The 12,500-nt window shown below is 34.3% G+C and overlaps 1 protein-coding gene across 2 annotated transcripts in view; it reads right to left on the bottom strand.

Moving 5' to 3' along the window:
• The window catches only part of LOC144974385 (uncharacterized), a 19,996-nt gene that overhangs the window by 5,312 nt on the left and 2,184 nt on the right, over positions 1 to 12,500 (bottom strand). For both annotated transcript variants that reach the window (XM_078917224.1, XM_078917223.1), the window contains exons 2-5: positions 10,222 to 10,363; positions 9,005 to 9,121; positions 5,868 to 5,927; positions 4,648 to 4,824 (exon numbers count right to left, since the gene is read on the bottom strand). In XM_078917224.1, the coding sequence (XP_078773350.1) occupies positions 4,648 to 4,824; positions 5,868 to 5,927; positions 9,005 to 9,121; positions 10,222 to 10,341 (474 nt within the window). In that variant the 5' untranslated portion in view covers positions 10,342 to 10,363. The remainder of the gene's footprint in view (positions 1 to 4,647; positions 4,825 to 5,867; positions 5,928 to 9,004; positions 9,122 to 10,221; positions 10,364 to 12,500) is intronic.

Below are 12,500 nucleotides of genomic sequence, written 5' to 3'. Positions count from 1 at the left end.
TAGAGAAATTTTATTCATTCCTCTCAATTTTGCAAAATGTTCGAAGAAAATTATAAAATTTAATCCTGAAAGATTTTAAAATTCAAATATTGGACCATCGTCTAAATTCTGGGTTTAAAAAATGTTTTTAAAAATTTAATTTACAAAACTGGTTCTTAAATAAATTGAGAAATCTCACTGATTCCTCTCGATTTTGCCTAATCTTTAGATTAAAAAGATAAAATTTTTGCCAAAAATATACCCAGATTCTAATATTCAATCATCGTCTAAATTATGTTTTATTCCCGGGTAAACAAAAAAATTAATTTAATTTAATGTAAAAACAGATAGAATTACAAAAACTGGTTCTTTAATAAATTGAGAAATTGTATTCATTCCTACCAATTTTGCATAATGCTTCGAAGAAAATGATAAAATTTAAACCTAAAAGATACCCCAATTTCAAAATGCATACGTGGGAGCATCATTTAAATTCCATATTATTTCAGGGAAAACAAGGCATCTTAAAAATGTTATGCTTAAATAAATCTAGAAAACTTTATTTATTTATGTTACAAATGAAATGATAAAATTTAAACCTAAAAGAAACCCGACATAAATTGTATTGAGACGGTGGCCCCTACTTGTGACCCTTTGTCTCAAGACTGTATTATGTCAGACAACCTCATCATCTAGTCAGCTGATCCTGCGTAGGACGTTGCTTCCCGAACTTTCTTGCGAAACAGATTACGGTTTTCCGCCAGTCTACTTGCTTGAGTTGCTGTCATTCCCAGCCATTCACATATATCTTGTTCCCAGGTTCTTGTTGGTCTACCTCTTCCTCTCTTGCCGTCTACCCTTGTCTGCAGAATGTGCTTTTCTAATGATTCGTGGCGAGTCGTGTGGCCAAAATAGTTTAGTTTCAATTTCTTTACAGTTTGAAGAAGAATTGGTGATTTTATTCCGATCCTTCTCAGGACTTCTTTGTTTGTTTGTTTTTCAGTCCATGATATTCTGAGTATTTTTCTGTAGCATGCCATTTCAAAAGCTGTGATCTTTGTGCTCTCTGCTTTGCTGATAGTCCATGCTTCGCATCCATATGTTGCAGTTGGGAAAACAACACTTTTGAGGATTTTGATTTTTGTTTGAATGCACTGCCCTTTCCAGATATTATTCATCTTTTCTAGCTTTGATCTTGCCATTGCTAGTCTCCTCCTGATCTCTGGGGCCGATTTCCCGTTGTACTCAATCCTGGCTCCAAGATATTCAAAATTCTTTACTCTTTCTATTTCTTCTCCATTGATTTTTATGATGGCATCTGTTTTGCATTTGTCAGTATTCATGATTTTGGTCTTCTTTATATTCAGCTTAAGGCCTTTGGTCTCGCTATGTTCCTTTACAGATGTTATTAGATTCTCTAGTCCCCCCGGTGTTGTGGACAATAGTGCAGTGTCGTCTGCGTACCTCAGATCTTTTATGGGTAGACCTTGCATTTTAGGTTCGTTGTAATTACTTCTCCTGACATCGTTTTCCACATCTCGCATTATACCTTCAGTGTAAATGCTGAACAAATGGGGTGATAGAATACATCCCTGTCTTACTCCTTTTGTAACTTTGAACCATTCTGTTGTTCCGCTTTCTAGTTGTACCGCTGATTGTTGGTTCTCATAGAGGGATCTTATCAGGTTTCTAATTCTAGGATCAAAGTTCATCTCCAGGAGAGTTTCCCATAGTTTCTCATGATTAACACAATCAAAAGCTTTCGAATAGTCTATAAAACAAGTCAGACAACCTAGGCGTTGAAAATCGATGGTCAGCAGATGAAACCTCTGAAGTCCCGATTTTTATTGAGACGGTGGCCCCTACTTATGACCCTTTGTCTCAAGACTATATTATGTCAGACAACCTAGGCGTTGAAAATCGATGGTCAGCAGATCAAACTTCTGAAGTCCCAAGTTTCACGATTGTCAGATCAAAACTTTGAAGTCTACATACGAGCTTTGTTTTATGTGTTTTATTTAATTTTGGATGGATCAGACCTTGTCTGGTCTGCCCAAAACGAAATAAAACATGGTGCTCAAAGCTCGTAAGTAGACTTCAGAGTTTTGATCCGTCATTCATGAAAATCGGGACTTCAGAGTTTTGATCCGTCATTCATGAAAATCGGGACTTCAGAGTTTTGATCCGTCATTCATGAAAATCGGGACTTCAGAGTTTTGATCCGTCATTCATGAAAATCGGGACTTCAGAGTTTTGATCCGTCATTCATGAAAATCGGGACTTCAGAGTTTTGATCCGTCATTCATGAAAATCGGGACTTCAGAGTTTTGATCCGTCATTCATGAAAATCGGGACTTCAGAGTTTTGATCCGTCATTCATGAAAATCGGGACTTCAGAGTTTTGATCCGTCATTCATGAAAATCGGGACTTCAGAGTTTTGATCCGTCATTCATGAAAATCGGGACTTCAGAGTTTTGATCCGTCATTCATGAAAATCGGGACTTCAGAAGTTTGATCCGCCGACTGTCGAAATGTAATCTATATCTACAAATACGAAATTTGGAGTTGATATCTCTTCATTATGAATGTTAATAATATATACAATTTCTTTTATATTTCCAAATGGTCAAAGTTCGTTTTTCTTATCATCTCAATTCTAAACTCCCTTTCAAGGGTCTGATTCAAATCCGACATAATATTGTTTTGTGACATAAGGCCACATATGTGACCAATCATGTCAATCTGGTATTACGTCGGAATGAACTAGATAAAGGTAATTGATTTTAAAGTACGTAATTATGATAAGAATTAGGAAATGACAGAGTTTTTTTTAGTTTAAGAAGCAAAGATCACTGGCAGAGCTATCAAAACTTCAGAGAAAAGGCACAAGACAGAGACAGAATCTCCATAAAAGATGTTTATCTTAACTCAGTGCTTATAGGTTAAGCATAACATTAAATATTAAGCATCACATTCGCTTCAACATAATATCTTTTTTGAGATGATTGGTTACCACTTATTATTGTTCTTCTTCTTCTTCTTCTTCTTCTTCTTCTTCTTCTTCTTCTTCTTCTTCTTCTTCTTCTTCTTCTTCTTCTTTTTCTTCTTCTTCTTCTTTTTCTTCTTCTTCTTCTTTTTCTTCTTCATGATAAGGGCAGCCAACGCTATCATGCTGGTGACAAGCTCTGCGCCATATTGAATACACTCAAAACCACCAGGAGTTGTTCATGACATGGTGCTGTCTCCATATCGTTTAGTCTAGCAGATTGTTCCATTCCATTGTGGTTCGTAGATTGAATCTCTATTACCCTATGATATGGTGTGTTCAACCTGTTAGTGTCGTAAAAGGCGACAAATGGTGCGTGATTCCCCCATCTTTGAGTCACCTGGCCCTCCAGTTTGGGGGTTGGCGAAGGGTTAACACCCCTTTCCGTAAAACTCAAACCGTTACAGAAACGCAGACGGACAAACCAAATCCTTTTTTTTGCTTGGGCGCCTGAAGAGCTTCTGAAATGACAGAATTTATGAAGGACAACAGACAAAGCCGAAAGGAACATGGAGAAGAATTAAAGAAGCTGATATACAGAGAAGTGATAAGACATGGAATGAGATAAAAAAAAAAAGTTAGCCCAGGATAGAGAAGGATGGAAACTGTTTGTTTGTGGCCTATACCCTGACCCAGGGTGAAAAAGGCAATGATGATGATGATGAACCTGTTAGTATGTCTAGGGGTCGGTGGTATGAGAGCTGTGCTATGAGAGTTTTTATTGACTCTATGAATCCTTGATTTGGCTATGAATTATTTTATTTTATTATTTTTTTTTTCACTTAAAATTGATAATTCATATTGTAAAGTGCCCAGAGCTTGTGTTTTACACGAGAATCAGCGCTGTATAAATGTGTATTATTATTATTATTATTATTATTATTATTATGATTATTATTATTATTATGATTATTATTATTATTATTATTATTATTGTTATTATTATTATTATTATTATTATTGTTATTATTATTATTGTTATTATTATTATTACTATTATTATTATTATTATTATTATTATTATATTATTATTATTATTATTATTATTATTATTATTATTATTATTAATATTATTATTATTCCAGCGTGTTGACAGTTGTGGATTGTTGTTTGTTTATGAATTAAAACAATTACTAAATGAAAATACCCAGCTGACGTCATTAAAGACCTGTTGAGATGGATGGAAAACATTCCCTGCAGAAATACATCAAAATTAGGTGAAAAAAACAGATGAAGCTTTAGAGTCTGACGTGACGAATGGAAATCAGAGTGTCATTGTGTAAGTAAGCATGTATGTATGTGTATGGGGGTCCCAACTGAACACTCAGTTGCTAGAGCACTCGCTCCACACACAAAGGGACCAAGATCGATCCCAGGTGCAGTCGAGATTTTTTCTGATCCCCTCTGTCCACCCAACAGTAAATGGGTAGTTGAGTCTGTTAGATTTTGCGGAAAGTACTTTGCGATAGACTAGCTTCCTATCCAAAGGATAGCAAGCAATTGCGATTGTTGGTTTCACGCTATAGAAACCAAGATAAACTCCGACTCAATGGGCCCAATGGCTCTGAAGGGCTACTTTTTTTTTTATTATTGTTGGGTATGTCACTATTTATCCACTTACTTTTCTATTCAACGACCGAACTCTCTCAAGAATGTCATCATATTTCCCACTAAGCCCTTCATTTCCTGTTGCAGAACTAGTCGACTTTTGATGGGTTTGGACCATCGCTCTATTCAGAACTTTTGTCATGCTGTCCAGTTGCTTAAACTTTTGCTGCATCTCAGACAGAGCCACTGACTGATGACATAAATAAATAAATAAATAAATAAATAAATAAATAAATAAACCAACAAATAAATGATAAATGATTTATGTAATGAGGGAGTCCCAATAGCTCACGCATAACTGGATTCATCTTGAGTGAAGTTGAGATTTTTTTCCTGCTGCTGCGACTACTACTACTATTATAATGTGATGAAGATCATGATGATGATGGTGAAGATGATGATTCAAAATATATTATCATTATTCACATCACATTGTATCATATAGCATAATATCATATCATATCATATCATATCATATCATATCATATCATATCATATATGGCCAATACCACCCTGCAGGTGATGCAAAGTGAAGTGTGGGACTGAGCAAATTTATTTTGTGACGTGGCTTCACCGAGAGCAAACATAAGTCGGTGGATCAAGGCAGATCCACACAATATAACGGATCACTTCTTTTAGTCAATGTGTCATTCGATTTGACAATGAAACCTGAAGTACTTTTTGCCTGATCTATTATTGTTAGAATTTTCTATTATTTTTGTTTGTTTGTTTGTTCTGCAATAAGAGCAATTCATGTCAAGAATGTAAGTGGGATAAATGAATTTTGAGGAACATTTGTAGAATATCTTTGTCACGAATATATCATGCACATCATGTAAATGTTACTGAAAATAAAACAATAAAAATTTATATATTATATATCCCAATGAAACAGTAACACACCACTTGCTTGAATGTCAACCTCTTGAAGACCTCAGATGCACATACCTCCCACCAAAATCCAAGCATCAGTAACACACTTTATAGTCACCTGGAACAATTACAAAAGATGTCGAACTTCTACGTCATGGCTAGAGCTCAGGTGGTCGCTGGTTCGGATAAGTAAGTAAGTAAGTAAGTAAGTAAGTAATATATTATACATAAAAAAATGTTGGCAAAGAACTTTTCAAAGGACTCAACTTTGCACTGTTGCCAACACAGTGGACTCGAATCAGGGACTTACAGGTCCAAAAGCAATTGTTTTACCACAAGTCCGCAAAGCACACATCTCACCTGATCTTGCATTTTTACCATCTTTTCCAGGCGGTTATTCTTTTTTTTCAGTTCATTCACCTAAAATGAATGAAATAGGAAAATGGTATACAGTTTTCTATATATTTTTATCTGCAATATATATATATATATATATATATATATATATATATATATATATATATTATATATATATATATATATATATATATATATATAAAGTTTTTAAAACATTATGCCCTTCCGCCACAACATCATTAGATATCGTCGCCTAGGCATTCCATGAAAGAATATAGATAACTTATCAAACAAGATGTCTGATGTCAACAGGAATCATCCAAGTGAGCAAATTGGGAGTTAATAATCTTGCTCAAGGAAAAAAATGAAAGTGCCTGAAGCGGGGCTCGAACCCAAGACCTTCCGTGTCACAGTGCAATGCCTTAACCACTCGGCCACTATATATATATATTCTAATTTCTTAAATGATGATTTGATCTCATGCATTTTGAATGGACTCTTTTAATTCTGCTTCTGCGTAAAACGTTGTACAACCCTTATTAACCATGTTGGACACCACTGACCAAATTCTGTAGTCCACTAGATTCGTCAGAACTGATTGGAGGCATTCACCATTAAAAATAAATAGAATGTGTTTTCTGCTCCAAACTGAAAATTGTGTAACATTGTCAGAAAAAAACTTATTCCAGACTTTATCTCAATCACCCTCACCACAAATCAGAAATCCAAGAAATCGAACAAATACAAAACAGAACAGTGAAATTTATAAATCAAAATAACAAAGATAAAAAAACCATGAAACTGATTTAAATCTCGAACCACTACAACAAAGAAGAAAGCGTGACAAAGTAACAATATTTTGCAAAGGCCTGAACGATCAATTTAAATTACCCCTTCGGTGATATTCAACCAAATGAGAGGAAATCATCCAAGTTTATGGTTTCCCACTCTAGAGTGGATGCACATTTGTAGTCGTCCATACCATCGACAATAAGACAGTGGAATAGTCTCACATCTCCAATGAAAGAAAAATACTGTGGTCTGTGGAATCTTCAAAATTTGAAGTGACAGAGTTAAAAGGAAGAAAAAGAAGAAGATTTTTTTTGTAACAAGACGGGGCAACTTCCTACATTAGTAACACATCATTGCTAAAAACAAAAAGCAAAATTGAAAACTTTTAATATTGTGATTTTTTAACAACTTTGGTATAACCGACAAAATTTCTAAACCAATAAAAGATTTTCAATTAACTTAAGATCTGTAATCTAAAAACAGTAGGCCTATTATGTCAGAGTACTTTCAAGGCTGGAAAATAAATATTTCGTGAAATGAAATTAAACTTGGTATAAGGTTACTTGTTTTATTAAATAGATATACTTTCTCAAAGCACTAAAATTAAAATCTCAAATTTCTTGTCAATCTAACTTTTTGACACCTGGTTAACCCTGACACAACACCGATTTGAGACGATGGGCAAAATTTGCAAAATTCTTGAGTACATTCTTCGGTTACGATTTACAAATGTCGCCAATGAACATGAGGATACAAATTTGATTTTTTCTAAACTGGTCTGGATTTTATTTTTCATTAATGTTTATGAGTATATATATATATATATATATATATATATATATATATATATATATATATATATATATATATATATATATATATATATATATATATATATATATTATATATATATATATATATATATATATATATATATATATATATATATATATATATATATATATATATATATATATATATATATATATATATATATATATATTTATGAGTATTGGTGGGTACTTGTAGGTACGAGAGTGCTCGATAATGTTGGTTAGAGCATATATAATAAAAATAAGTTCACTCACGTATTTTTTGACGGAACAATTGTTTCGGCAAAAAATATGTGAGTGAACTTATTTACATATTACATATTATATATATATATATATATATATATATATATATATATATATATATATATATATATATATATATATATATATGGTTTTTTGGCATGATATTTGCCTTTGGACCAAGAGGTCCAGGTTCTAAGTCCCGCTCTCTCATCGTATTCGGGTGTAAGGTGAGCATCTGGGAATTAACAGTGTTGTCTCTTTTTTTAAATTGTAATATCATCAAGCAGGCATCAAGTCTCGTTTCACATGTCAAGTATTACTATTGGCTTTGGCCCATTTGTAAAGTGCTTTGAGAACGTTTTGAGGATATTGCATGCACTGTACAAATGCTCACGCTTTTGTTTTATTGGGGGAATTTGTTTGTTTTTTTTATTTCCCATCATGCAGGTTGACAAATTCATTTGAAAACATTGAAGGTCCTTCCTTGAAATACATTATTTTTATATGTTGATAACAATCCCATCAAATGTTGTTTGTTTGTTTTTAAGGGTTTTACAGCGCTTGCAACACATTTAAGTTATATCAGCACCGGTAAAAAGGAACAAAATGGGATAGTGAAAAGTTCTAGAACTACAATTAAAGCACCCAAGTAAAGGTAAGACAAAGGGGAATTGGTTCAAATAAGAAACAGGTGTAGATTCCAAGAGCACCTATCAAAGTACTTAGTTTGAGATCACTAAAAGTCTCATCCAGACACAAGCACAGGTCCCCACTAAGACGAATACACTCAAATGTTTTACAAATCATATATAATATAAAGAAAAAATAATACAGTGAATAACAGAGATGATTTACAAGGAAAAAAATATCATCTCCCAAAACTATCTATACAGACTGTTTCCCTCTCAGCCAGGGCATCCGGCGAGGACCAGGACAAAACCAAGAAATCTCATTTCAAGACAAAGACAGAAATTATTTTTTTTTAAAGCAAGTTGGAAAACAGATATATCTAGGGGTATATATAATACACAGTAAGTCTTGCTATCTGCTTCCAGTTAAAAAAGGTGAAAGCATGACATTTACAAAAATATAATCCAGACAAATGCCTAACAACTATCGAATTTTGTCATTTTTTAATGTTTACCTCTGGGAACCCCAATTTGATTGTAAACGGCTTTAGACCATGAATTCGTGGATTTTTCACTCTATACAAGTAAATTAATGGAAGAAATGGAGATAGAGAGTGAGGAGAGGAAGTAAAGGGCTTACATTGTCTTTGAGGATTTTGACGTCTGACTTTAAGGATTCTATAGTAGAGGATGAGTCCACTTTAATTCCGCCACTTTTTCCCGAAGAATCAAATTTTACTCTTAGCTCGTCCATTTCCTATGAACAGAAAAATAGAGAGAGAAAGTGAGCAACATTAATAAGGATAATACAGTATTATGGTTATCTTCTATATGCGTGTGTGTGTGTGTGTGTGTGTGTGTGTGTGTGTGTGTGTGTGTGTTTTGCATGTCACAGTTAAAGATATATGTTTGTACATCACATATACATGAGTACATTTAAGTTAAAATACTATCTTTACCACGTGTATCATTAAAGTAATCTTTAATCAATAGATTTATAGCATTACTATTAATATTAAGGGCATTCAAGGGATATTATCCTATTTTGCCCTATACCATATTATGTTGTGTTATGTTAATACAGTAATAAAAATAAATTAAAGGTAAAGAAATATATTTATAAGAATCAAATAAAACATTCAATCAATAAAAAGTTATCTCCATGCATAAATATACAATTACAATGCTAACAATAATAATGACTCATAATCACCATGGACTGAACTCACCGCCACCCATAATCAGCTCTATGATAAATACTTCCATACACACACACACACACAGAGAGAGAGAGAGAGAGAGAGAGAGAGAGAGAGAGAGAGAGAGAGAGAGAGAGAGGGAGAGAGAGAGAGATTAAATAATAATAATAATAATAATAAATTGAGCTTTTATATAACGCAATATGCACTAAACATGCTCAAAGCGCTTTACAAGGGGTCCCTGGCCAACAGCAACATTTAACACGTAAAACGGGAGATGACGCCTGTTAGGCGATATTACAATATTTTTCAGACAGAGACAACGCTGTTAACGGCCAGGTACTCATTTTACACCTGAATATGGTGAGAGAATGTGAGTAAAGAGTCTTCTCCAAGGAGTCAACTATGCGCCGAGCGAGGCTCAATCCCAGGACCTTCCAACCTGGAAGCGAGTGTCATACCACTAGACCACATAGCCATGCATATATATATATATATATATATATATATATATATATATATATATAAGAGAGAGAGAGAGAGAGAGAGAGAGAGAGAGAGAGAGAGAGAGAGAGAGAGAGAGAGAGAGAGAGACAGAGACAGAGAGAGAGAGAGAGAGAGAGAGAGAGAGAGAGAGAAATTTTGTTTGTTAACAAACCATCTTCAAGTGGATGTTATCTCTGACTATACCCATCATTTCCTCATTTGCCTTTTTCTCCCTCTGTTCCAGGAAGGAAACTCTTGCTATGAGATCTTGAATTTGCCCTCCGGGATTCATCTTGGGATCCGCTTTTCTGGTTCTTTGTCAATTAAAGACATTAAAAAATAAAGGTAAAAAAGGCATTTGTGACCCAGCGTCTCAAAACGGTATTATGTCGGGATGAACCATATGCTTAAAAGCCGAATTAATTGTTAAAATGGTCAAAAATGTAAATTGTTGGCGTTAGCACCCTATAATATGGTATCAATTCTCCTCAATAAAATAAACAAACTCAACATAAGTCTGATATTTCTTGCTATAAATTCAATTTTCAACATCTTAACAATCCCGACTTAATACCATGTTGAGGCGAAGGGTCACATTTGAATAGCCATTAACATGTTAGCTATTATTTAAGAGAAACTTATAAATAAATGATGGGTTCCAAATAGCCCAGTTGGTAGGCCACTCGCTTCTCGTGCAAAGGGACCGCCATTGATCCTGGAAGGAGACGAGATTTTTATTAGGTCCCTCCTGTCCACCCTACCTACAATGATTGGGAAGCTGGATCTGTTAGATTTAGAAGGAAGTACTTTGTGATAGACACAAGTGTCTTATCCAAAAATACCAAGTAAATGCTATTATTATTATACATTTAATATTATAGAAATCAGGATTACTTCAACTATATGGGCCTAATGTCTTTGAAGGACTATAAAGGACTACTTGATAATAATGATAAATTGCGCTTTTGGGAGGGGGGGGGGGGTTGTTTTGTTGTTCGTTTGATTTTTGTTTTTGTTTTGTTTTTTGTTTTGTTTGTTTTGCTTTGTTTTTGGTTTGTTTCTTTTTTCTTTTTCTTTTTTTTTTTTTCTTTTTTTTTTTTTAATTTTGTTGTATTTTTTAAAGGAGCATTTGGCACTTGTCCTCAACTACTTTTGGATTTGTCTTTCCAATCAGTTTGGCAGCAATGTTAGGTTACACAGTGAGGTTAAAAAATTCGTGCTTTTAAATATTAACTTAACAAACCAAAAGAACATGTCACAAAAACTCAGCAACAATTTTAAACCAAAGTGGAATGGGGGCCTAATGTGTCGCAAAAATTGTAAAATAGAAATATTACCTAACAGAGGTTTCCATTGTGCAACACTTGATATCGTGCTGTTGTCCGTCACCAAAGGCATTCCTTCTTTTTTTTCTTTTTTATCAACCAAAAAAGATTATAGTTAGCCTACGTTCCGCATGGCCCTTTTTCAGACTGATTGGTTACATCCATGACGTAACTATAGTAATCAAGTAGGCCATGGTTACATCCATTTATAATACATTGACATATTATAGATGGAGGTGGATTGGTCCCTTATCTATGATTGGTCCCCATAGAATGAAGGGAGACGATGACGTCATTCAGCTCTTTGTTTTTGTTCTTACCACTGACTGAGAGGGAAATAAAGATTAGTTCTCTCAAAATACTCTCCAACTCCAACAGACTATTTTATAAAGGTTATTATAAACGTTATTATAAAGGTTACATAGTTTTATGGGGTGCCTATGATTGTTGAAATTATAATGAAATGTCATCCTCGATTGCTTTTACATCAATGCACTTTACAATGCATTTTGCACTTATTTACAGGTCTGATAACCCAATTCATAATGGCCTACATTGCTCTTGTAATGGAAATGACACAAAAGATTGTCCATTAAAACAATGTTAAACTAGGCCCATAAGTGGGTTCGGTTGCCTATATATATATGTGCGTGTGTGTGTGTGTGTGTGTGTGTGTGTGTGTGTGTGTGTGTGTGTGTGTTCACGTCTATTTTGAGTGTATTTGTGTTTGTTTTTGCTTTTGTTTGTGTGAGGTGTTTTTTTTAGGGGGGTGTTTTTGTTATGTTTTGTTAAGTCTTTGTTTGGTTTTTGGGAGGCCTTCCGAAAGTTCCTACATCCCAAGTATAAATGTTCTAGTCGGGGGTTTGGGAGGGGGAAACTTTTTTTATAATGTTTTAGTAGGGGGTTTGGGAGGGGGGGGGAATAATTTGAAAGTTTCCCCCTACCAAACCCCTACTAGAACATTATACTGGGGGGGGGGGGGGGGGGTGTAGGAGCTTTCGGAAGGCCTCCCGAGTTTTTTGGGGGGTTTTGGGGGGGGGGGGGGTTTGAGGGGTTATTTTGGGGGGGGGGGGGTTGTAGTGTTTTTGTTTTTTTCTTTTTTCTTTTTTTTTTTTGTTTTGTTTTG

This window comes from Berghia stephanieae, chromosome 6 (assembly GCF_034508935.2).
Source record: "Berghia stephanieae isolate SIO BIC M18660-M18661 chromosome 6, UCSD_Bste_1.3, whole genome shotgun sequence".
Classification (NCBI taxonomy): domain Eukaryota; kingdom Metazoa; phylum Mollusca; class Gastropoda; order Nudibranchia; family Aeolidiidae; genus Berghia; species Berghia stephanieae.
Note: the sequence above shows the minus strand (reverse complement) of the source record. Positions and strands in the feature narration are given on the sequence as shown.